At 41.0% G+C, this 24552-nt stretch overlaps 1 protein-coding gene across 2 annotated transcripts in view; it reads left to right on the top strand.

Moving 5' to 3' along the window:
* Nucleotides 1-19825, top strand: part of CPNE4 (copine IV) — a 486060-nt gene extending 466235 nt beyond the window's left edge. For both annotated transcript variants that reach the window (XM_012663497.1, XM_012663488.1), the window contains 4 exons: nucleotides 2245-2296; nucleotides 4597-4730; nucleotides 11387-11623; nucleotides 18062-19825. In XM_012663497.1, coding sequence (XP_012518951.1) covers nucleotides 2245-2296; nucleotides 4597-4730; nucleotides 11387-11623; nucleotides 18062-18196 — 558 coding nt within the window. In that variant the 3' untranslated portion in view covers nucleotides 18197-19825. The remainder of the gene's footprint in view (nucleotides 1-2244; nucleotides 2297-4596; nucleotides 4731-11386; nucleotides 11624-18061) is intronic.
* The last annotated feature ends 4727 nt before the right edge of the window (nucleotides 19826-24552 follow it).

Raw genomic sequence — 24552 nt, 5'->3', positions numbered from 1 at the left:
CAGGAGGAAGATGCTGACATTTGCTCCCTCATCAGAGCTGTCAGACAAGGGGCCTTCCCCTTCTATGTTCTTTTTGAAAAAGGAAATCAATCTTGTCACTACTGGGTGAGCAGTGGATGGAATGGCATGTCTCCCTGACCTGTTTGCCTTGTTGTTTGCCTCATATTCCACGTTGGCCTTCCTGCTGGGCATGGCTATGGAATTCTAGAAGCATTTGTTGGAAATAGAGCATATGGAGAGAAAAACTATAGAGTGGGAGTTGTTGACTGGTGGCCTGTAGACATTATTCAGGCCATAAATGTATTATATTTGACATATTTTTTTAAAGAATTAGGCAATTTTATATAAAATGTCAAATTTCTGGCTTCTCTTGAAAAACTGAAAGCCTGGCAACACTAAGATTAAAAATAACCTCTGCAAGAATCAGCTGGAGCTGAGGAGATACAGTCCCATGCAGATGTGGTATCAGCTCCAGCTTGCCGGCAGGTGGGTGCCCACTTTCTTTTTTGAGCTACTGAGCCTCAAGACTAGAACACCACCACCAGCCCAACTCCCCAGGGATGCTTGAGTGGTCTCCATCAACGTCCCCACACGTGGTCTTCCAGCCTCAGCTTGGCCCAACAGTGCTGAGGACAGGGCTGAGCAGCACACCTTGTTCTCAGCCTTCCTTTTCTCATTCATGACAACTTCCTGGTTTCCATTTTGGAATAACGGATCCTTCTTGCTGTTTTCTGAAGTCCTCATGTTCTTTTGATCCCCTAGCTCCATCCTATCTGTCAGCTAACTTACTCTTCCTGCTGTCCCAGTAGACATCTCTCATATTTCCTGACTTCTGTTCCCAAAAAGCCATTCAAATATCCCTTTTCCATGCCTGATTTCCCCTGTGCCCTAGACAAGCACTGACGGTCTGAGCAGCTCAGGTGCTACCCAGAGAGTTTACAAGGTCATCACAATGTACTTCTTTCGGACAAAATCTCAGAGTATGCATTGAAACTGAAACCCAAACACCTCTGTTTTAGTTTGTACTCCCCCAGGAACAGACATTAAGAATACAATTTAGATGCAAGTAGTTTGAGAGGTGGAGAAAACCTCAACAGAGAGTTGGGAAATGGAAGGAAGTCAGCATCAGGTGTATCATCAATCCAGTTACCACCGTGGCAGCTGGAGCTTAATCCTGCTGGGGAACCCTAAGGGATGATGTACAGCACACACAGACCCCAAGGGATAAAGGAGCTGGCGTATTCATACATCTCCTATCAATGACTGATTAAGGGCTGCTCCCAAGCAACATTTTCTCAACACTTTTACTCTGTCACTTGGACAGAAAAGCAGGCTCTGAAGACCAGAGAAAAACATAAAGTAAATAAAGCACGTAAGATGGCTGGAAGTCGGCTGACTTGCCTGGAAGTGCTGAGGGCAAGAGAATATGAGATAGGCACCAACAGCCTCACCTATGACCTCCCATTAAGAAAGGACATGTCTTTTAACACAGTGACCTATTTTATAGCCACCTCAAAGAGTCAGACCTTGGAAACATCCTTTGAAATAGAATTCTCCACAAAATTCCAAATGATTCAACAAAACTGTTCAGGTGCCAGAATGTCCCTCCTATTTTATCAGGTTTTTGGAAAGCAAAAGTAAACAATATATTATTTGACCTTATGGATAGGTCCTGCCAAGTAGAGGGATTTGTGTTGGAAGATTACAAGGTATATTACTTTATTACTTTTCCAAAAGTAGAGTACAGTCTATTTTACTTGTGTATATGTGAAAATTCTCCTGCCCTATAGCTCTGCATATCATGTTAGGATAATTCTGAAATGTCAACAGCTTAGGTGGAGCCTTTATAACCATCAGCTTGAGTTATTAAGTTATCTTTTTTTTTTAATCCCTGGGTCCAAATAGAGCTCAGCCAAATCTAAGCCTCCAGTCTGTGGCCAGTTCTGTCTAGAAGCTATTTGGAGTTACATTTTTCTGAAATCTTTTCCTGAATTTTTAAAATATGCCTTATTGCCCCCTCTTGCCAGCGTTTATCTGATTCTAGAAAATCTTAACTCAACAGGGAGCTTAGCATTCACCCTCCATCTTAGATTGATTGTGTAAAGGCTTAAAATGGTTCCTGCTGCTTAACAATAATGAATGTAATGGGCATTTGTTTGCAAACTCTAAACCCCAGTGGCTCCTTACTGGATTAAAGTTGTAATTCTTCTTTCTTCCTGTTTTTAAATTTTAATTGATGTCTAGGTCTCTCATGACTTTGCAATCAACTTTAATGAAGACAACCCAGAATGTGCAGGTAAATCACAATGTAAAAGAAAGCCAGTTTCTCACAGCCCTCCCTTCTGCACCATGTTAGTTTCTGTCCACTGATGTAGCATATCAGTTATGATTGTCCACAGCAGACAAGTAGACTTTCTGGATCCAAATAAACTGCACCACTCCAGAGGAAACAGAGAGCCATAGTAACAGATCAGAAAAATAACAGTAAAAGACAGAATGCAGAAGAGGTCTTGAGCTTACAGCAAGAACGTTGACCCCAGTCCTGGATTCCTCTGACTAAAGCTAGCTGGCTAGCTAGATAAAGGGAATGGGGAGTTTCACCCGATGGACAGTGATGAGATATCCCTCTTTCTGCTTTCCAAATTTTCATCAAGTATTTTTTTTACAACTTCCTCTATATGCAGGTATAAGGAGAAGGGGAAATATGGAAAATATTTGGCACTTTCAGCATGTTGGCAAAGAATGTGGCCTCAGTGACTTTGAATAAGCAGTCATGTCTTTGTGTCATAAAGAACATTCTCAAAGTCTATGTTCCATTATTTCCAACCAGAAGATTCCACAAAATAATGATGCTGAAACCGTGATGTTAAATTTCATTCTAGAATTATTTTTCCTGCTTCCTAAGTAACAGATAGAGCCAAGAACATTTGTTACTGTGAAGCTCATAAGACGTTTTCATAGTAGAAATGTCCATATCTCTCTCCTTCTTGCCAAGGAGGAGGGAGAGATGGACCAGGGTTAATTCAGGTCCAGTAAGATATGCAAAGCTTCTGGCAATTTATTTCACAAACTTAGCACTTAATGACCAAGAATGTGATATCAATATCATTGGATCTGAACATAGTAACCTCCAAGACCCAATCTCCATTCTTCCATTATTCCTTCCCATGATCTCTTGGTTTATTATGGTTTAGACTTTCCTCATCCCCACCCATCCCCGTTCTTAAACTATAGGAGTGGTTTTCCACCAAAGAATGAAATATAAACCCTATTGTCACCTGTTTCACAGTCTTAGAATTCATATGCCTGATATTTTTGAAAAGGAAATCAAACTTGCTTATCTTAAGCAAAAACCCAAGAACCAAAAGAGATAAGGAACTTCCACTCAGCATCACTTAATTTCAAAACCAAACTGCAATGTGATTTTGAGTCTGTCTTTAGAGTGTCAGTCTTTGGGTCAGGCCCAGGTGGGTGAAGCCTTTTCAATGAGTTGGAAGCATGTGCTTAAAGGCAGAACAGAATTGAACTTGCTCATCCAAAATCCCCAAGAGCTGGTTTGCAGTGCATGGTGGCTATGGAGAACAATCTCGTGAGGGGCTTGTATGGATCCCTCTGGCCCAAACAGGACTGATGTGCTATTTTAGGATAGAAAGGGACAGGAGGATGAGCTGGGAGAAGGGAAAGCAAGAGATAACACAGGCACAGACATCAAGACCAGCCATTTGAATAAAAATAATTTGTAATATGACTATTATTTTGAGATCAGGATTATAACATAAAATGTACAGTCAAGACTCTCCAAGTGCTAGGAGAAGCTGCACAGGCAGGGCTGCCTCTCCTAGTAGAGTCCCAGGCTTTACTATAATATTTCCTGGATGGAAGCCCCCTTTGGATGAAGGGTTGACCATGGTGATGACCATCACTCATCTGTACTACTACTGTCAGTGGGTGAGTCTATCAGCCATCTCACCCATTCCTCACACACTCAGTGAGCATTTACCATGTGCCTGATACTGCCTCAGGCTCTTTTAGGGAATACAAAAGTGAGTAAGTCATGATTCCTGCCCACAAGGAGTGTAACATCTGGAGAGATGGTGATGAGAACGTACAATCCTTATAGATGGCCCTGGTGGTAGATACTAGAGTCAACATGGTGTTGTGCAAACTAGAGGAGCGTTAAAGCTGACTTGCCTAGTGGCTGAGGACACAGCTCTTAGAGCCAGGCAGACCTGGGTTGAAATCCTCAGCCTGTAACTCACTTGCTGTGTGACCTGGGGCCGATCATTTAACCTCTTAAGCTTCTGTTTCTTCACCTATTTCATTATGCTATGAGGATCTAATGAAATTTGACACGTAAAGTGGGATATTAGGGAAAATTTGTGGAAACGTTGTTTGTGACTTAGGCCTTTAAAGAAGAGAATGATTTCAGTGGGGAAGGAGGCAGCAACGGTAGCAATGTGGTATTCCCTTTTAGCTAGAGAACATAAATGTGATGTTGATAAGAACTATTTGGAGAAAAGCAATGCTATATTTTTGTCTGTGGTTGACTATAAACGTATTTGGAGGAACTATTGATCTTTGCTAATCTCACCATAGGAATTCAAGGAGTTGTGGAAGCCTATCAGAGCTGCCTTCCGAAGCTCCAACTCTACGGTCCCACCAACATTGCCCCCATCATTCAGAAGGTTGCCAAGTCAGCCTCGGAGGAGACTAACACCAAGGAGGCCTCGGTAAGGAGAGAGCGACTCGCCTGCTAACAGGAGGTTACCCTTCTTCACCTGGGTATTGGCCATAACACCCATCCCACTAGGCCAATAAATTCCAGCATTTCTACGCATATGAATTTGGAAGAGTGACTTAACCCTCTCCTGTCCTCAGTCTGCTCGTCTGAAAATGAGCATCATGAAACCCATCTCTGCTGGGTTGTGAAGCTTAGAGATGACACATGTCAAATGTCTACCACATTGCCTGAAAACAGGCGACACTCAATAATGGAAGCTACTATATTCGCTGAAGTATGTCATATCTACCTCCTATGCCTGGAAAGAAAAAAAACAAAAACTCCACCCAAATGTAGGCTTGCTTTCTAATGTGCCCATACTACAGATGGAAGTGAAACACCACAGAAGTAAAACAATGGATTATTTTGCCCCCTGGTGGTGAAGTGCAGCAACACACAACATCACAGCAAAGATTTGTTTCACATTCTATGGGTTTTCTTAAGAAAAATGTAAGCCAAGGGCAAACAAGGTTTGGGTTTTCATCTAATATTTTAAAAGTAAATATATTATCATAATAACTTTTCTGTATATCATTTTAATGATATCAATATACTTCTTTTTAAGCTTTATGGGTTTTTTTTCAGATTTAGTAGACTATTACTGATGTCTGAAATTCTCTCTAATTTTATCCTGGGTTCCAGGATACTGAGTTTTCATAAAGAAAATAATATACTACTCCCTCATCTTTTTACATCAACTCCTCTATCCTTCTTGCACTGCACCCATGATCTCAGCCTTCCCTCCTGTTAGAATGGATGGAGGACCACACTGCTGCCTGATGTCAGCCTCTCCTTCGGTGCATGGGAGCACATCCCCTCCCAGTTACCCAAGGATTGTGACCCAGCCGTTATAGTCTCTCTCTTTCTCCTTATCATCTATTATCATCTATTCTTTTCTGTTTCCACTTCACCTTCTACTGAAGACTTATTCCCATTAGCAAGTAAGTATTCTTGCTCATGGAAAGACTCATGCCCAAATAGCAAGTAATCATTCTATTGTATCTCCTGTTTAAGTTAAAAATCTCTCCCTTGACCCCACTTTACACTGTAGCTACTATTCCTACCTTTTTCCCACTCTGATACATGCTTCACACAGAAACCAGATTGGTCTTTTAAAAATACAATTAGTATCATGTCACTCCTTTGCTCTAAATCCTCCAATACTTCTCATCGTGCTTAGAATAAAATCTAAATTCCCTAATATGGCCTAGATGGCACTATATACCCTACTCCCTGCCTAGCTCCCTGATCTTAACTCCTATCACTCTCTCTTTTGCTCCCTACATTCCAGCCACACCGACCTTCTTGCTGTTCCTTTAATATGCCAAACATATTCCCACATCCAGGCCTTTGCACTAGCTGCTCCCTCAGGGTTTCTCTCACCCCAAACCTCCACATGATCCACTAGCTCTGCTCAACTATCAACTCCTCTGAAAGTTCCTCCTGGTTACCTTGTCCAAAATAGCCAATCCACCCACCCCTACTATGTCTTAGATTTACTTTTCTTCTTAGCACTTATCATCACCTGAACTACTTTAGATGCATTTCCCTATTTGTGTATCTTGTCTCCTCCACTTTCATATGAAAGTCTACAATGAGAAGACCTTATTCGCTGTATATCCCCAGTATACAAAACAATGCTTCACACACTATGTGCTCAATAAATACTTATTTAAAGAATGAATATGAAACCATTCTAAAATTACTTTTCATACATATATGATGATAAGTACTTTGAATTTTATTTTGTAAAATTTGTGTGTATGTTAAATATTGTACATCTTATATGCCAGGATGGTGTTCTTGTTTTAGTTAAAATTTGAAGTCTCTCCTACTTGAAAAGATCAGAGTTCCCAAGGTCCCTAGAGGGAATGACAGTAACCACATGCCTTTGTTCAGTCCACTGTCTCTTTCCTACATCTGAGTGGCATCTTCAATTCTTCCCGGCTTGGGTCATTTAGTGACCTACAAGGGAATGGAGATAGCTTGAAGCAAATTTTTATTTTAGACTAATGTTTTTAAAATGTTCTTTCATTTACATAGCTGACCACAGTTTTAATCTCCTACCCAACATCCATCAGGTGACCAGAGTTATCCATGAAAAATAAATGTGCCTGATCCGTGTGGCAACTTCTCTTACCTCTTCTGCTCATTACATATGTTCTTGAACTCCTGACCTCAAGCAATCCTCCTGCCTCAGCCTCCCAGAGTGCTAGGATTACAGGCGTGAGGCACCATGCCCGGCCTACCTATGTTCTTAAAATCACTAACCGATGGTTTGACCACAAAGAGGCTTGGAGACCCTGCACAGTCACTTTCTGACCTCTGGGGAGTTAAAGGTGTGTTTCCTTGGATAACAAGTTCCAAATAGTCATCGACTATGGACAGGTTGGCCTTTAAGCTGGGCAGAGCCACTCTATAATCTGGGATCTCATCTAGCACAGATGCTGGCAGCTTGATGCTGTACAGGTCTGCTTCAGGTGTTGAAGCTAAGAAAATCATGCCTCCTCTCTGCTCATCTTTTCTCTTCTCTTAAGAAACCACCACCAATTCTCAGCATTGCAGACCAACACTCCACCGGTGTGTGGACTCTTCGAGGCTTCCCCTGATGTATCTCCCTCTTTCCACAGAGGCCTTGGACAAATTTGAACCCTCACAGATGCAAGATTTAGGGATAGGGGTTGGACAGGATCAGTATTTCATTTTATTTTTTAACTTTTTTTTTTTTTTTTGTAGCAGCAGGACCCATTCTTCAAACAATAACTTGCTTAGAAACCCAACATATAAAGTCGATTAAAACACACACACACACACACACACACACACACACACACACACACAATTCTTGCCAAATTTAGGTTAAGGGGTAGAGTCAAAATTTGTCTGTTCTGCTTTACCCTTTTATCCCCAAGAGTATCCAAGGCATCCTTAGAGCATCCCTAGGGCATCCTTAGAGCCCAGTTTAAAACAGGATGGTCTCATCCCCTCTGGGTTACCAGAACCCACCAGAGTAAAAAGAGAACAGGGCTGGTGTAGGCCTGGATTTTGGTCTGATATAAACCAGCATGAGTTTTTGGCCATCACTCACTTGCCAAGGGACAGGTGGGGCTGGTCTGAAAGGACAGGCCAGGAAACAGGATCATGTTCAAGAAGCATCCAGTCCACGTATCCCCAAATATATTATTCCCATAGGTCAGGAATAGACGCTTTTCCCCAGGGGTTTTTCCTGTTCTTTGAACAGTTTGTGGTCCGGGATCCTTTGTTATCACTGGTTGCTAAGGGTCATAAACTTGAACCTCTTAGGCCGGCTGTGTCAGGGAGTCTGTTGCTATAGGATTTTCTTCTTTATTTTGTGGAACTCTCCTAGAAAAAAAAAATCCCCTCTTTATCTAAACAGGACCTCAAGTATATTCAAAGACTATTTCGTATTTCATCCCTGAGCATTTTCCCAGCCTGACTTTGGAAGGAACTATTACCGCTAGCCGTATTGGAAATCTCCTTCAGGGTTTCGATCCAGCCGTCTGCAGCCTATTACCTTTAGCTAGATGAAACCTGGAAGGATCAGATTCTAGAATCCTGACAATCTCTTCAGACCAGGGGTTCTTAACCATTTTTGTTCCATAAACCCTGTAGCAGCTGGTAAAGCCCATAGATCCCTTCTCAGAAGTATTTTTAAGTGCACAAAATAAAATATATACTATTAAGTAAACAAATTATATTGAAATGCAGTTAGCAAAATATTTTAAAATGTGACAAAGAAGCATCATAAATATAGTAATAAAATACCTTTTTATTTACATATTAAATTATGAGAACCAGTAGCTAGTCTAACAATTCTGCAATTTCTAAGTAGTGTTGCGTGTAAATGGCACATTTAAGTATCTGCAGCCACTGTAATTTGTCAGGAAAATATCTGTGATTTTTTAATTGGTGACTAAGTCACAAGTACAGCTAATACTAATTTGATGTGTTGATTACATTTATAATTGAAACAAGATAGATTTCTATTGGAGATTAGTGAAAATAAAAAAGTAATTTACCCCAAGTTCACAGACTGCCTGAAATCTTTCAACAGTCCGTAGACCCAGACTAGGAACACCTGCTATAGATCACAGGGCAGCAAACTCTATCCTGCAGCCTGTTTTTCAATGGCTTGCAAGCTAAGAATGGTTTTTACATTTTTTAATGGTTCAAAAAAATCAAAAGAAGAATATCTAGTGACACATGAAAATTATATGACAATCAAATTTCAGTATCAATGAATAAAGTGTTATTGGAACATACCACTCCCGTTCATTTTAAATATTGTCTATGGCTGTTTCCACACTACGGCAGCAGTGTTAGGTAGTTGAGACAGAAGCCATTATGGCCTGCAAAATATTTATTAATGTCCCTTTAAGTAAACTGTTTCCCAACTCCTGCTCTAGACCATTACAATTCTAAAGTTTCTCAGTGTGGTGGTGTGACTATCAGGGATTTTTTGTTTTGTTTTGTTTTGTTTCTTAAGGCATTGAGCAGTAGGGAAGATTTATCCCCTGCACTGTAAAGATCAGATCAGATAGGAGTTAGGGGAGGGTGGAGAATAAAGGAAAAGGATGCAGAACTACGATTTCCTCAAGGGCCCACCTGCTCGTGAATTACAGTCTCCTTTCAGGCATGGCATCTGTCCTGGCCCTCTAAGCTGCACAGTGGGGAGGGTGGCTTGTGATTCTGGTGCATTCCAGACCCTTCACTCCCTCCCCCGACCACCAGCATTGCCTCCTTCTGCTCCTTTGCTCTGTGATGCTCCCTCTTCACCTCGTCCTACTGAAACCCTGCTCTAAACTCCCAAGCCAGCTTCCTTGTCAACATGTAAGACTCGAGAAGCATAGACAGAGATGGAAATACACAACTCCAGTGAATTTGGAAATTAGGCAGTCAGCTAGGACTACAGGTAGGTGATAAGTTAATGGACATGGAACAGAATTAGTCTTCACATTAAACTGTATGGAAAGCATTCAGAACATGTGGCTGTCTTTATCATAGTGTGAATTTCAGTTATCTCCAGTTCATATTTTTTGTTTAAATACATTTTTAAGGCTTACAGAGAAAAGAGGAAACTATTTAGTACTGCTAGCCTATTTGCAACCTTAAGTGTATGATTCTTAAAACCAGATGTTTTCAAAATGTAGCTCTTCTATCCAGTCTTTCTCCTTTGAAATATGGCAACTTGGAATGGTTTAATCTTCCCACATTTTTTCCCTGTGGATGTTGGGGAAATTGCAGGGATTATACTGGAAGTTCTTCTGAGTTCAGCGTGAGCTACAGCTCACTAATCTTCTCTCCCATCTTACCAGTAAAGGCCACCATGGTGCCTTCCTTGATGACTAACAGCAGTGATGACCTTCAACGAGTTTTCCTTCCCCAGACCCCAAAGCACTTCCCAAGCCTTCCCTGTTGCTGAGTGCAGAGCCTTTCTGCCAGTCCCATCTCTAATGAGTGCCTGCGGCTTCTCCAGGTGGAAAGGGGCCAGGCAGGCTGCAGGCCGGGAGCCAGGACTTAGAGCAGGAAGCCAAGGGACACCACAGCCTTCTGTATGTGTGCTGGAAAAGGGCCGCCACCTTCTTGGCACACGGCCTTCAGAAGGAGAGATTGCAACCCTGACCCTCTTTTAGCAGGGCCTAGACTAGTGCCTTCTGGTAGAAATATAATGCAAGTTAGGTATACAACTTTAAATTCTTCAGTAACTGCATTTTAAGAAGTAAAAAGAAACAGGGAGATCAATTTTCATAATATATTCAACCCAACATGGCCAACATATTGTCATTTTAGCATGTACTTCATATAAAAAATTATTAATAACAATTTTATATTCTTTTCTTGTGTGCTAAGTCTTCAAAATCCATGTGTATTTTACACTTACAGCATCTCAGTTTGGATCCTAAGTTATCATCACAAATACTTAGTATTTATTTAGATTTGATAAATTAATAGTTGAAAAAGTAGATTCACATGCATAAGTTGTCCCAAACATACATAAAATGTTTCCAATAACTGAATTGGGTACCCATTTTTAAAGTTAAACTTAGATTAATTAAAATTAAATAAAATTCAACATTTAGTTCCTCATTTGCTCTAGCCACATTTTAAGGGCTCAGTAGTCTCAGGGAGCTAGTGGCTATTGTATTGGACAGCACAGCTTTAGATTTCTAAATATCTTCTTGCTGAAGAAGATCATATAAATGATCTGGCCCCACCGCTCATTTAAGAAATGAAGAAGCTGAGACCCAGAGGAGTTAAGGGATTTTCCCAGGGTTTCACAGAATGAGGCTGAGAAGCCAGTACTGACTCTTGGTCTGTACTCTTGCTCCTTCTGCCACACTGTACTTTTTGACTGTCAGTAGGGTGGTTATTATAATTAAGCTATAATTACTGTGCCTGCCTTTAAGCTCCATTCATCATAACCTTAAGCCTTTAGAGCTATCAGCACAGGCACTCAAAAATTGTTCGTCATCACCATTGCTTTGGTCAATGTGCAGTGAAGCCACCCAGATGCTAACTGGTATCGTATTTTCCTTGTCTCCCCCACCTCTATGTTGCCCGTCATGACCTGGCATCTGATGGCAGCAATACTTCATCCTACTGATCCTGACAGATGGTGTCATCACAGACATGGCCGACACCCGGGAGGCCATTGTCCACGCCTCCCACCTCCCCATGTCAGTCATCATCGTGGGAGTGGGGAATGCTGACTTCAGTGACATGCAGATGCTGGACGGTGACGACGGGATTCTGAGGTCACCCAAAGGAGAGCCTGTCCTTCGAGACATCGTGCAGTTTGTGCCCTTCAGGAACTTCAAACACGTATGCATTTACATCTTGGGGACGCTTCCAGTGGGAGAGAAGAACTAAAGCATGCTCACCCCTCACATTTGTCCACCAGTGTTTGCAATGATCTTCTCTTCTTGAAGCAACACCAGCTATCCCTCCCTTGGGCAGGCCCTCTCCCACAGCAAGGATTCGTAGAGTTTGACTCTTTGGAGAAAGAAATGTAAATTGAGTTAGAGATAAGGAGTCATGCTAACTATGGTAGCCAAAATTTCACCGATGCTTGGTCTCAGCCATATAATTTAGTACCCCCAGGGCTGCCATGCACAGTTGGGAATCTTGTTCCCTGCCCAAGTATGCCTGGCCAAAGTAGCAAGGAGAAGCCAAAATTCAGCCTGGCTTCTGTTTGCCAAGCCACGTACCCTGGTAGAAGTCTTTTTTGCCTTGGCAAAGTGTGTTTTCAAAATGATAGAATCTTAAATCTTCTATAAATACATAGTAAGCAGCATCAAAGATTTATTTAACTCATTCATGAGCAAGATGACAAAGGTAGTTCAAAGGAGTATAATAAGACAGTTAAATATGGTCAGTGAGAGGGAAATGCTGGAATAAGTTTGCTAAGATACATTCAAAACTGGTTAGTGATCAACAGGGTTAAAAAGAACTCATAATTTTTGAATTACCTTCTCTACTGAACAGAAATCATTTGCTTTCTATCAGTTTTCTACAAATCAGCAACTAACTTTACATTCTTGGGCTCTTACCAAAAAGAAATATTAAGTCAAGCAGCACTGCATTCCTCAATGGCCTTGAAGCAGGTGCATTAGACAACATTGAAACAGTGCTCAGAAATAATTTTTTCACATTCCTGAATTTTGGATAATCAATAAGTCCCTGGAGGAAGGAGCACCTTTGAAATTTCCATAAAACCCTGCACCTATTGAGCTACAATCACCCAGAAGGACACCTTGTGTAATTCATAAAAGTGTCCCTCTGCTCTAGTGATGGCCCTGAAGACCCCTCACAGCCTCCCCCAGCTCTGTCTGGGAGTCTGAGGGGGTAATGTGGGTATTGACAGACAGTCCTCGTGTTCTTTCAGTTTGTGCCCCTTGTAAAAGCTGTCCTGGAGCAGAGACTTTCCCCAGCCCCTGCTACCCACCAAGGCCTTACCCTCTGCACTGCTGTTGGTGCCAACAATGCCACTCCCAGGGGCTGGTGACTAAACTTGAGCAGCCCCGGAAGGAGGGAATCTGCAGAATCTTCAGCATCCGGAGCTGCTTTCCAGTCTCCTTGGAAAAGAAGAGAATCCTCTCCTTCCCATGCTGCAGGGTGCCTTCTGTCACTTGAGCCATTAATGCAGTGAAGTCTGTGTCCCCACATCTCAAGGATCCCTGCTGGAAAATATCTTCATCAGCTTCCACCACTCCCCTCCCCTCATAGGGCTCAAGTCAGCTCCTTAGGCCAGGGAGAGGAAGGGACAGGCAGCATACCATCCCATCCACTCCAAACTTCCCTTCTGACGCTTATTTGGTAAAACCAGTCAAAGACTCTCATTCAAATGAATCCCAACGTTCTTCACAGCCAGCTTATCGTATATGTCCAGACACATCTGAATCCCAGTTTGGGCTCACACTGGGACCCCAGCTATACTGTGCAAGGTAATTACAGGGAGTGGAAAGATGAATGGGTCGTCATAATAAACAATGACCTATCCTTCCACCCCCTATACTTTCCTTCCTGTAGTCCTAATATCAAAGCCTTTAGCATATGCTCCTCAGAAATTGCTGTTTGATCTGCTGCCTTCTTAAGACAGGCTTTAAAGTGAGCATTCAGATAAATCACCAGCCCAGCAGCCTCAGCTGAACCCTAGAGTTTATGACCTACCCAGACCTTCTAGGGAAGTAACTGCACACTCCAGGCCTCCTTGAATGTTGTACTGCCACACAATTACCATTCTACTTTTAAGGAGGGTTGCAGTGTAACTATAATCATCAAAGGAGCAGAAAATCAGTCCCTGGCTACAGAGTGGAGTGCAGAGAGAGTTTCCAAGTAATAGCAGCAGCAACCAATCTCTCCTGCAAGCTCTCCAGGCAATGCATATGAGTAAGGGATAATTGTGCTGTCATATCCCGTCTTCAACTTTTCCGAGGAGGAGATTTCCAAGTAAAAGCACTCATTAAATGAAAGAAACTCACCAAGTCCTCAATTTATCTGCATATGGATAAAAGAAGTAGAGTCAAAAAGAAGTAATATTCTTTACAAGGAGAGATGTGCTAGAGCAGGCTAAATTTGCTGGAATTATGTTCATCAATGAAGCTAGTTACCTCCCATAGTGTCCAAGGTGGCGGGAAGGGTGGTCTTCCAGACTCTTATGTCCTGCTCCATTTTGTCAGCCAGGCAAAAGAGGTAGCCGCATCACTGACCACCACCTATAACTTTGCCTGAGTGAAGAATAATCAAAGAGCTCACTCCCTAGGAGATTCATGAACTTCCCCAAACCACCCTCTTTCTCCTCCCCTGCCATGCATGTGTGTGCCACCGAACGGTGAAATGTTCTAACCTCTATCCCCAAGCCTCCTCCTCTTCCCCAAGCACTCATGGAGTGCCTGTTCCGTGCAAGGCACATGCTAGGCACTAGGACCACAACGAGATGATAAAGCCATGGACCCAGGCCTCAAGGAAATTACTGGAGAATTGCAGGATTGGGACAAAGGTATCAGCAGAAAAATCATGTTCTAAGCAACCTGTGGATAATTGAGAAGAACTTGCTATAGGACTTCAGAGCAGAGAGAAGTAGCCATGGGAAAAGCCTTGCAGCTTATGTCAGGTACTTGAGGAAGGACAGAACTTGGTAAGCAGGGAGTTGAGGGGCATCAGCAACAAGTGGAGTGCTCCAAACAGGGTGAGGAGATCGGCGCTGCTCAGTCTCTGTGCCACATGGAGTCTCCTGCCGCTCTGTGGATGACCAAGGCAGAATGCCAGAAGCATATCTACCCCACCTTATCTTCATGGATTTCAAATTAGATTTTGAAAGCCATTTCATTATCCAAACTAATCTACTCTGAATTTAATAAGCCAAAGTAAAAGGGAAGGCGAGGAGCTTAAATCATTTTATATAAGCCATTAACCCATCAATCGCCTCTCTTTATCCGTTCTGTATGATAACTCAGAGCTTTAAAGTATACAGGCCACAGGCTTTTAGTCCATTTTCTGCTACTATATGAGAATACCACAGACTAGGTAATTTATAAAGAACAGAAGTTTGTTTGGCTCATGGTTCTGGAGACTGGGAAGTCCGAGAGCATGATAACAGCATCTGTCAAGGATCATCCACGGTGGAAGGGCAGAAGATGGAAGTGAACATGCAAGACACAGAGAGAGAAAAAGCATGAGCAGCATATTCCCTTTTATAATAACCCACTCTCGTGATAACTAACCCAGTCTCTGATAATAACCTCTTATCAGGGCCCACCTTCCAACATCGTTGCATTGGGAATTAAGTTTCCAGCACATGGATTTAGGGGGCACATTCAAATAGCCGGCTCCAAATTATGTGGCTCTGGGCAATTTATTTAACCTCTCTGTGCTACAGATTTTCATCTGTGAAATGAGGCAAATGATACATGCATTGGAAGATTAAAGTGGCATCTATATAAAGCTCAGTACAGTGTCTGTTCCACAGAGATGGTTAACAAATACAGCTTTTATTACTGTTATTACTAGCTGCTTTCATATTCTTGGCCTTTTCTCAACCAATTAATGTCCCCAAAGCCTTACTCGCTTGCCACCAGCACAGATATGCAAAGGAGTGGGGGAATCACTTAGGAACTGTGCTGTTCAATATGGTAGCCACTAGCTACATGTGGCTATTTAAATTTAAATTCATTAAAATTAAATAAACTTTAAAACTCAGTTCCTCAGTCACACTAGCCTCATTTCAGGGGCTCAATAGTTGCATGTGGCTAGTGACTCCCATATTAGACAGCAAAAATATAGAATATCTCCATCATTGCAGAAAGTTCTATTTGACAGCCCTATTCAGAAATATTTTTGGCTGCAAGTAAAAGCAAATCCATCTTACAGTGGATTACATGAGTGGTCCTTAATCAGGGGTGACATTTCTCCCCAAGAGATATTTGGCAATATCTGGAGACATTTTTGATGATGACAAATGTGGAACCTACTTGCATCTAGTGGGTGGAGACCAAGAATGCTGCTAAACATCCTACAGTGCACAGGACAGTCCCCCACACAAATAATCATCCAGCCCCAAATGCCAATAGTGCCAAGGTTGAGAAAACCTGTATTATGCAAATACGAACATATTTTTCTCATGTAGCTAGAAGTTAGAGGCCGATGGCTGCTGGCATCTGTGATTCAATAGTGTCAGGGCCAGCACTATGCGATTCCCTTTCTGTTCCTACATAATGATAAAATGGCTGCTACAGCTCCAGGATTTAATTCAAGAGAGAAAGAAAGGGGAAGGGGAAACAGAGCCAACCATGTCTGTCCTCAGTAACCAGGAAAGAAAAGCTTTCCAAAAAACATCCCCCAGGAAACTTCCACTTATATCTCAAAGGATGAAATTGGGTCACATGGCCATCCCTAGACTCAAGAGAGGCTGGGAAATCAAGTATTTAACTGTCTAACCTTTATATGAGAGATGGCCAGGGAGAAAAGGGTGAAAATTACTTTTGTATCTGCCCCGGTGTACACAACTCTGAGCATGGACCTTCTCTAACACACAACCCTGAGCAGTTATTTATAAAATAAAAGGGCATCTGTGGGTCTCAAACGTACAGCATGCTATGGCATCTTCAAAATGTGAGGGATTTGTATACACAAGGAGTGCAATGCGCACTACCCGAAGGATGGACATATTTGAAACACGGACTTCGGTGAGGGGGGAACCAAGGGCAACACACGTAACCTAAACGTATGTACACCCATAATATGCTGAAATAAAAAAAAAATGAAGTAAATTGATAACATAAAAAAAAAATGTGAGGGATCACTTTAGAAAAATTCTGAAATCTGAAAAACAACATTTCTTATTGTTTTAAAGATAGGTGTGTCTTTTTTCTATTATTTCAGCATATTACAGGGGTACAAATGTTTAGGTTACATATATTGCCTTTGCCCCACCCTAGTCAGAGCTTTAAGCATGTAAAGATAGGTGTCTCTTATTTTGAGACTCTGTGAGATAGAATGAATTCTTATTCTTTTCTATTTTGCCTCTGAGAACATTAGGGCTTAGCAAAGTTGAATGGTTTAATGGCAAACTACATAGAAAAGAGAGAAATAGAAACCAGGTCACCTGGCAGTGAGTCCCGCCCTCTTTCCTTCAGAGTCTTAACTTGTTCACTGGTCACTCTGCCTCAAGTTTTCAACCTCTTCAATAGTAGCTAATAATGAGGCTCAGGAAGTTGAAGTTACTTGCCAAGGGCTCGTGCAGTTAGTACTAAATTCTAGAGCCAGGAGTCAAATCCAGCTCTGCATGATAGCAACCTCAACCTTTCTCTATTGCAGAGTCATCACTGAAGATCACATGGACCTGTGCCCCTGCCCCAAAATCATGCAGTAGAATCATAATGCTAACAGAATAAAGGCTAAATTAATTAGAATGATATTCAAGACTCTCTATCGCCTGGCCTCAAGTTCATTTTCCAACAGAATGCCCAACCAAACCCGCATCCCCAACACACACACACACACACACACACACACACACATACACACACACACACACACTTTCTTAAGCCCCATCAGATAACTCACTGTTCCTAGAATGATCAAATGCCATTTCCCTTCCCCTTCTCTATGTTTTTAAAATATACCCCGCTTAAATGCCACTTCCTCTTGGAAGCCTTCAGGATAACTTAGTCTCTTTGTTTCCTATGCTCTGGTCAATCACAGTGTTCATGACTCTCTGGAGCAGTGCTTTTCAAACTTCAATATGCATATGAATCACCAGGGCATCATGTTAAAATGCAGATTCTGATTCAGTAGCTCTGGGTTGGGTCTAAGAGTCTACATTGCTAATAAGCTCCCATGTGACGTGAAGCTGCTGATCTGTAGCATGTATCATGTTCTACCTCATAGTAAAGTTAATATTGGCCATGCCAGGCTCCCCTCACATAATTACAACCTTCCTGATGGCAAGAACCACAGACCCCGTAAAACTTAGCTTGGTGTCTTGAACATAAATAAGTGCCTAAAATTGGAGGCAAATTGGAAACAAAACTGCAGAACAATTCATTCTGTCATCAACTTTTCCCATCTTCAGATGTGAATAGTTTTATATTTTGAGACAGACATAAAAAATGTAATGATGAAATTAAAGGTCCATTTTCCAACAATCTGAGAACTCTTGCTTGGAGCAGCTGCTCAGAGGACTCAAATCCTTGAGGCCGAATCTGGATCAGATTCCTTTGATCAGAAGCCAAAGTCATGGTGATTTCTTCTTTCCTGCAGGCATCTCCAGCTGCCCTGGCAAAGAGCGTGTTGGCCGAAGTCCCAAACCAAGTCGTGGACTATTATAACGGCAAAGGGATTAAACCAAAATGTTCATCAGAAATGTATGAGTCTTCCAGGACACTAGCGCCATGAACTCCACACACTTTTACGGAGTTCTGAAATACTATTCCTGCTAATATTTAATACTTCTACTACTTCCGTACTTAAAAAAAAAACAAAACACGTATACATTTAAAAATAGCACGTTTTCGTGATTTTTAACTACAATTTTTTTTGCATGTGTAGCCCCAGGGCCTGGATCTGTTAAGCCCTTGTATTGTTAATGACTTTTTACAAAGAAACACAAATAATAATAACTTATTCTTTACATTACAGCATGTCGCCTTGAAATAAAATGGTATCTGTATCCATTTTTTATACAGGTTTGTTGAAATTTTGCTAAATTTCTTATTATCTTTACACTATAAAGCATTTTGAAACATTTATTGGATGTTGATAGCCAAAACTTATTTGGTTTTATCTGCTACAAGATGAGAGACTTTTGAAAATGGCAGATGCATGGACTGTATTTTGCATGTTTAAAATAAAAAACAATCCACACTGTTTTTGCAGTTGTTATCTATAATTCCTCCCTGCTAAGAATGGTCTCTCTACTAAAGAAGAGGTTTATTCACCTAGAGATAGTCTTTTTGAAGTAGGTCTGGGGCATGTAGCCCAGCACCTCTCAGACTTTACTGCGCACACAAACCATCAGAGAGTCTTGTTATAATTCAGATTTTGCTGCAGTAGGTCTGTGTGGGGCCCAAGATTTTGCATCTCTAACAAAGTCCCAGGTGATGCTAATGCAGGCCTTGGACTGCACTAAGAGTGGTGAGGTTCTAGACTTTAGTGTGTCATACTAGAGACCATCTGAAACAAGGCAGCTCCTACTCTGCTTGAGAATGGCATCTCTTCCCTGCCAGTAGTGTAAAGGTCCTGCCTGTCTCAGAGGTGAGAGTAGAAAGTAATGAGACTGATTCCAGAAGCTGCACACCCCAAATCAGTCTCACTGCTTTATAGTCACACCTCTTCCTTAAATAAGACTAGAGAGTGCTCCTCCTGGCTGGCCCCTGCCCTCTTAAAGGGGATATCACACACCATCACATGGATGGTTCCATTTTTATGTCAACCCCTAGGAATGACCTCAAAGAGTCTTCACTGGGACCACAACAATGGAACTTGTCCATAGCCAGTGGCCATGCAGTATGGCTCCCCAGATATCTGGTCCACCAAGTTGACCTCTGAGCTTGGTGTGGGGCTTCTTTTTGCCTTTTTGTAATCACCCTGAGAGCAAACTCTATAAGCAGAAATGCCTGGAATCATTGCTTTGGGTGGAGGTGTTTTGTTTCAATATAAGCTGGTCAGTCTTGAACCAAAACAATGAATGTTTCACTTGTATGATCTTCTCACAGAGAAATAGACAAGTGTTTGTAAGCATAAAAGGCCCAAAGTGGAACTTATTTTTGGTCAGAGAGATGGGGAAGTAAATCATAAGACAAAATAAATCTATTTGTTGTCTATTTGTTAGGGGGGCAGTATTAACAAGCAAATCAAATGCTTCGTATGATTTCCAGAGTTATAATTATAGATCCTAATCTTGCAAATACATGTCAACCAAATGCACAACATTTTGGGAATGATGGTAAAAATGTATGACTGAAAAACTAATAAATATTTAAACTGTATTGTTTTATGAATAAATTGGTTACTTACTGCATTTTTTTCTAAGAGTTGTGTTCTTGTTTCTCTTTTCAAGGCAATTTCCTAACAGTGATTTATTTCATGCAGTTAACATGGCCTCAGAATAGGGATAGCTCTTTCACAGTCCAACGGAAACATATGGGTCATTGTTTCTAACAGACAAGGACTTAAACTATTTAGGCAGTATATTACAGAGATATCTGGTGGTTGTTTCTAACCCCAAACCAGGACATGAGCTTCCGTATCTATGTACCTGGAACCCAGTAAGAACTCAATAAATGTTTAATGAATACAGAGATGATGAATGAAAGGTGAATAGACTTGTTAATGTGCCTCACGATTAATCTTTAATCCATTGTAGATGAACAGGAAGGTTAAGTGTTTGTGGCTATCAATCCAAATGATTAACCATGTCATTCTCAAGTATCTGTTGGGATCTCTATACTTGTGTCAGGATCCCTGGGATCTATGAGATGGGGTGATGAGGACAGAGTTCAGTTTGCCTTGCAGAACCTTAAGGCAATTTACTATCCTTTTCATAGACAGACTCAAGTTCAGCTCAAAAGAATAATAAAAATAATATGTAACAATTATTAAAGGGTGTCTTAGCTCATGTTGCTAGAACAAAATACCATAAACTGGGTGTCTTAAAAAACAGAAATTTATTTCTCACATTCTAGAGTCTGAGAAGCCCAAGATTAATGTACCGAACAATTTGGTTTCTAGTGAGGATTCTCTTCCTGGCTTACAGACAGCCATCTTCTTGTGTCCTCATATGGTGGAGAGAGAGTGCAAGCTTTCTGATCTCTTCTTATAAGGGTACTAATTCCATAATGAGGACCCCATCCTCATAATCTCATCTAAACCTAATTATCTTCAAATGTACCTACCTCCTAATACCCTCACACCGGGGGTTAGACATTCAACATACAAATTTTGGAGGGACACAATATTCAGTCTATAATAAGGGGTTACTCTGTGCTGGGCACTGTTCTCAGTGCTTGTCATGTACTATCTCATTTAACACTCCCTGTGAAGGAGGAATTATTATTAGTCTCACTTTGCAGATGAGGAAACTGAGACACAGAGAGGTTAGGTAACTTGCCAAAATCACACAATTATCAAAGTCAGAGCCAGGATTTAAATATAAACACTCTTTCTCCTAAACCCAAATTCATTGTATAATTCTCATTTTCAGCTACCCTCCTTGCACTATACTCATTCACTTGCCATATTAAGTAGCAGATTATTAGGAAATTTGAAAGGAATTAGACTAAAAATAGACCTTTGCCCCAGATTCAGAAATATTTATCTCATCTGATGATTTCTGCTTCTTTGTTATGGGTTCTTGGCATCTTGTGATGTATAATATCCGCCTGGGCACAGTAGAAGAGTCTCAGGCTACAACCAGGTATTTTCCATTTCTTGCTACCAAAGAGATCATTTAGATAGGCTATTACAAATACAGATGCTTCCAGGAGCTGAGCAAGCCATGTAAATAACTGAGGAAGCACGGGTTTAAACAGAGGGACATATAGAGTAAGGCCAGGTGCAATGACTCATGCCTGTAATCACAGTATTTTGGGAGGCCAAGGCAGGAGGATAACTTGAGCCCAGGAGTTCAAGACCAGCCTGGGCAACAAAGCAACTCCTCATCTCTACAAAATGAAAAATTAGCCAGGCACAATGGTGCATGCCTACAGTTCCAGCCCCTCAGGAAGCTATGGTGGGAGGATCCCTTGAGCGTAGGAATTCAAGGTTGCAGTGAGCTGTGATCACTCCACTGCACTGTAGCCAACAGAGTGATACCCTGTCTCAAAAAAAGAAAAGAACACAAAAGAAAAGAGCAATAAGGATGGAGGGAAACTGGAAAGCACGTGTCCAGAGAAGGCGGCTGCTAAACAGCTCCGGGGACCATGCGAGAATGTGGACCCAATAACACCAGTCCATCCAGTTTTTCAAGAGAATTAAAAAATCTGGTGTTTTACTTTAAAACCTACCAATCTGTAAATATTGAAAATCCATTCAAAGTTCAATAACTGTTTTAAACACTACAAGGTCCAAACTGTATGGGTCAAATGAAAAATACCTCTGGGCTTAAGTTGGTTCTGGAGTAAAAATTTGGAACCACTGAGTTATATCCATGTATGGCCTGCCCTCCACTAGGCCTCAACAGATAGTATACACTCTTTAAAATTCTTGAGGACCTTAAAGAGATTTTATTTCTGTGGTTTATGTCTATCGATATTTGTTGTATTAGAAATAGAAACTTTCAATGTAATATATTTTTAATTTATTTAAATAATAATAGACTCATTACATGTTAACATAAAGATAATATTTTCAGAAAAAACTATATTTTCAAAACTAAAAAATAGCGAGAAGAGCAGCATTATTTTATAATTTTGCAAATCTTTAGTGTCTTGTTTAATAAAAGACAGCTGGATTCTTATAACTGCTTCTGCATTTAACCTGTTGTGAAATGTTTTGGTTGAATTACAATGTTGAAAATCTGGCCTCACATGGATATGTAGTTGGAAAGAGGAAGGCTATCTTTAGCTTTTTCAGATAATTGTGGCTAGTCTTCTTTTTACCACATCCAAACTCAACAAATGGTAGTTTTTTAAAGGTTAGTTGCAATGTAGAATATAAAATCATATCAGTAAAACTTTCCTGGCATTTTAATGGTTCTTTTACCCATGCATGATTTTGTAAAATCATCATTGTTCACTTGGAAAATATTGACCCACTCATTTATTCAGAGGTTCCAAATGCACAGTTTATTTTGTAATAGCAAAAGAATCACATGTTCTATTGCTGTACAGTATCACAGATAGTCTTTCATCAGATAGTCTTGAAGTATTAAGAATTTATCAAATTATGGTGGCAGATTCAGGTTTTCCAAAATTCTAATCTTTGCTAGAAAGTCCAAATGTTATCAGGGCAACACATACTGTCAGTTGTTTTTCTCGAAGTGACAAGATCACTTCATTCATTTTCAAGAAAATATCTCCCAAGCCTGAATAACTCTGGTTTATCTGTCAGTGTTTTTTTTTTTGTTTTTTTTTTTTTTCTGAGTAAAAATGATGTCCTGTGGGGAAAAAAGCATCTAGACCAGCTCAAAGCACAATGGCATACATGCTTTTTCTTGAGGCAACAATTTTGGTTAAAATGCAGCAAAAGCACTTTATGGGTGCTTTGCAATTTGTCGCCCAGCATTTGAAAAAGACATCTCAGATGTCAAGATTTAATACAATTAATTTTTCTGCTGCGTCAGGAACATTCTTAAGTAAAACTTTTTTTCCTGCAAGTGTGTGACAGTACAGTACAGTGCCACTTTCTTGATGTGAGCTGAGGCTCCAACAGTTTTACCCACCATTGCTTTTGCACTGTAAGTGCAAATATCAATACAGTGAAAAAGGCAAATAACATCTTAGTGCTGCTATGAAAATAATTTTTACTCCACAACTACTTGGAAGTGTCTCAGGGACCTTCAGGGACCCTGCTTTAGAACTACTTTCTCTAAACTACTTTTCAAAGGGTGTATTAGTTTACTATTTCTGCATAACACATAACCACAAACTCAGTGGCTTTAAACAACACACATTTATCGTCTCACAGTTTCTGTAGGTCAGAAATCCAAGAAGACTCAGCTGGGTCCTCTGCTTGAGGTCTCATAGGCTGAGATGAAAGTGTCAGCAGGGCTGTGTTCCTTACTGGATGCTCTGCAAAGAATCTGCATCCAAGCTCACTAAGGTCATTGGTTGCAGTTGTGAGAACTAAAGTCCCTGTTTTCTTGCTGGCTGTCAGCTTGCCGGGGGGTAGGTGGAATAGTGTTTACTCTGAGAGGTTTCCCACATCCTTTCTCATGCCTTCCATGTGGCATTTCCAGCATTGGTGGGGCAAGTCCCCAAATATTGAATCTCTCTGACTTCTTCTGCATCTCTCTGCCTCCAGCCAAAGAATGTTCTCTGCTTTTAAGGGCCCTTATGATTAGATTGGACCACCTAGATAATCCAAGATTTATTATCCTAAGATCTGTAACCTTAATTACATCTTCCAAGTCCTTTGTGTCATGCAACAGAACATGGTTATGGGTTCCAGGGGTTAGGGCTTGGACATATTTGGAGAGCCCATTCTGCCTACCACACAAGAAATGCAGGATATTGCCAGATGGTTCTTAAAGTAAATGTGCGGTGTTCAAGAACTATAAAAGGGCTTCCCATGGAGACAGAAGGAAAATATAAAAGAGGTCAAGGGGTATTGTGAAAAATACCTGATGATTCCAAACCTCTTCCCAGGAGTTTACTCTAAATCTGTTTGAATACTTCCCTTTTTCAGTCTACTCAGTTCTTGCTAAGTACCAGCCCTGCACTATACTCGGGGGTGGGGATTTGGGGGAGTGTGGAGTTGAGGTGAAAGAGGCCAAAAGAAAACTACATGGTCTCTGCTCCTGGAGGCACACATAGGGCTGCCCTTGAGTTTTAGGACTTTTAAATCCTATTACACATATCATATATGCCTTAACATTTAAAACAGTTAATATTTGAGGATTTTCTCATGAAGATGTGCTTAAACATTGAAAATAGAATGGTGGTGGCAGGAGAGAAGTAGGGACACAGGTGAGAAGAACAATCAAACCTGCTGACCATTTTTATCATCACCCTCTGTTGTGCCCACCACATGAAATAGATGGTCAAATCAGTCTTTAAAAACTCTATTTTCTAAGTATGCCTAGACCCTGTGCC

Source organism: Propithecus coquereli, unplaced genomic scaffold (assembly GCF_000956105.1).
Source record: "Propithecus coquereli isolate 6110/MARCELLA unplaced genomic scaffold, Pcoq_1.0 Scaffold12, whole genome shotgun sequence".
NCBI lineage: Eukaryota > Metazoa > Chordata > Mammalia > Primates > Indriidae > Propithecus > Propithecus coquereli.
This window is presented reverse-complemented; position numbering and strand designations above follow the sequence as displayed.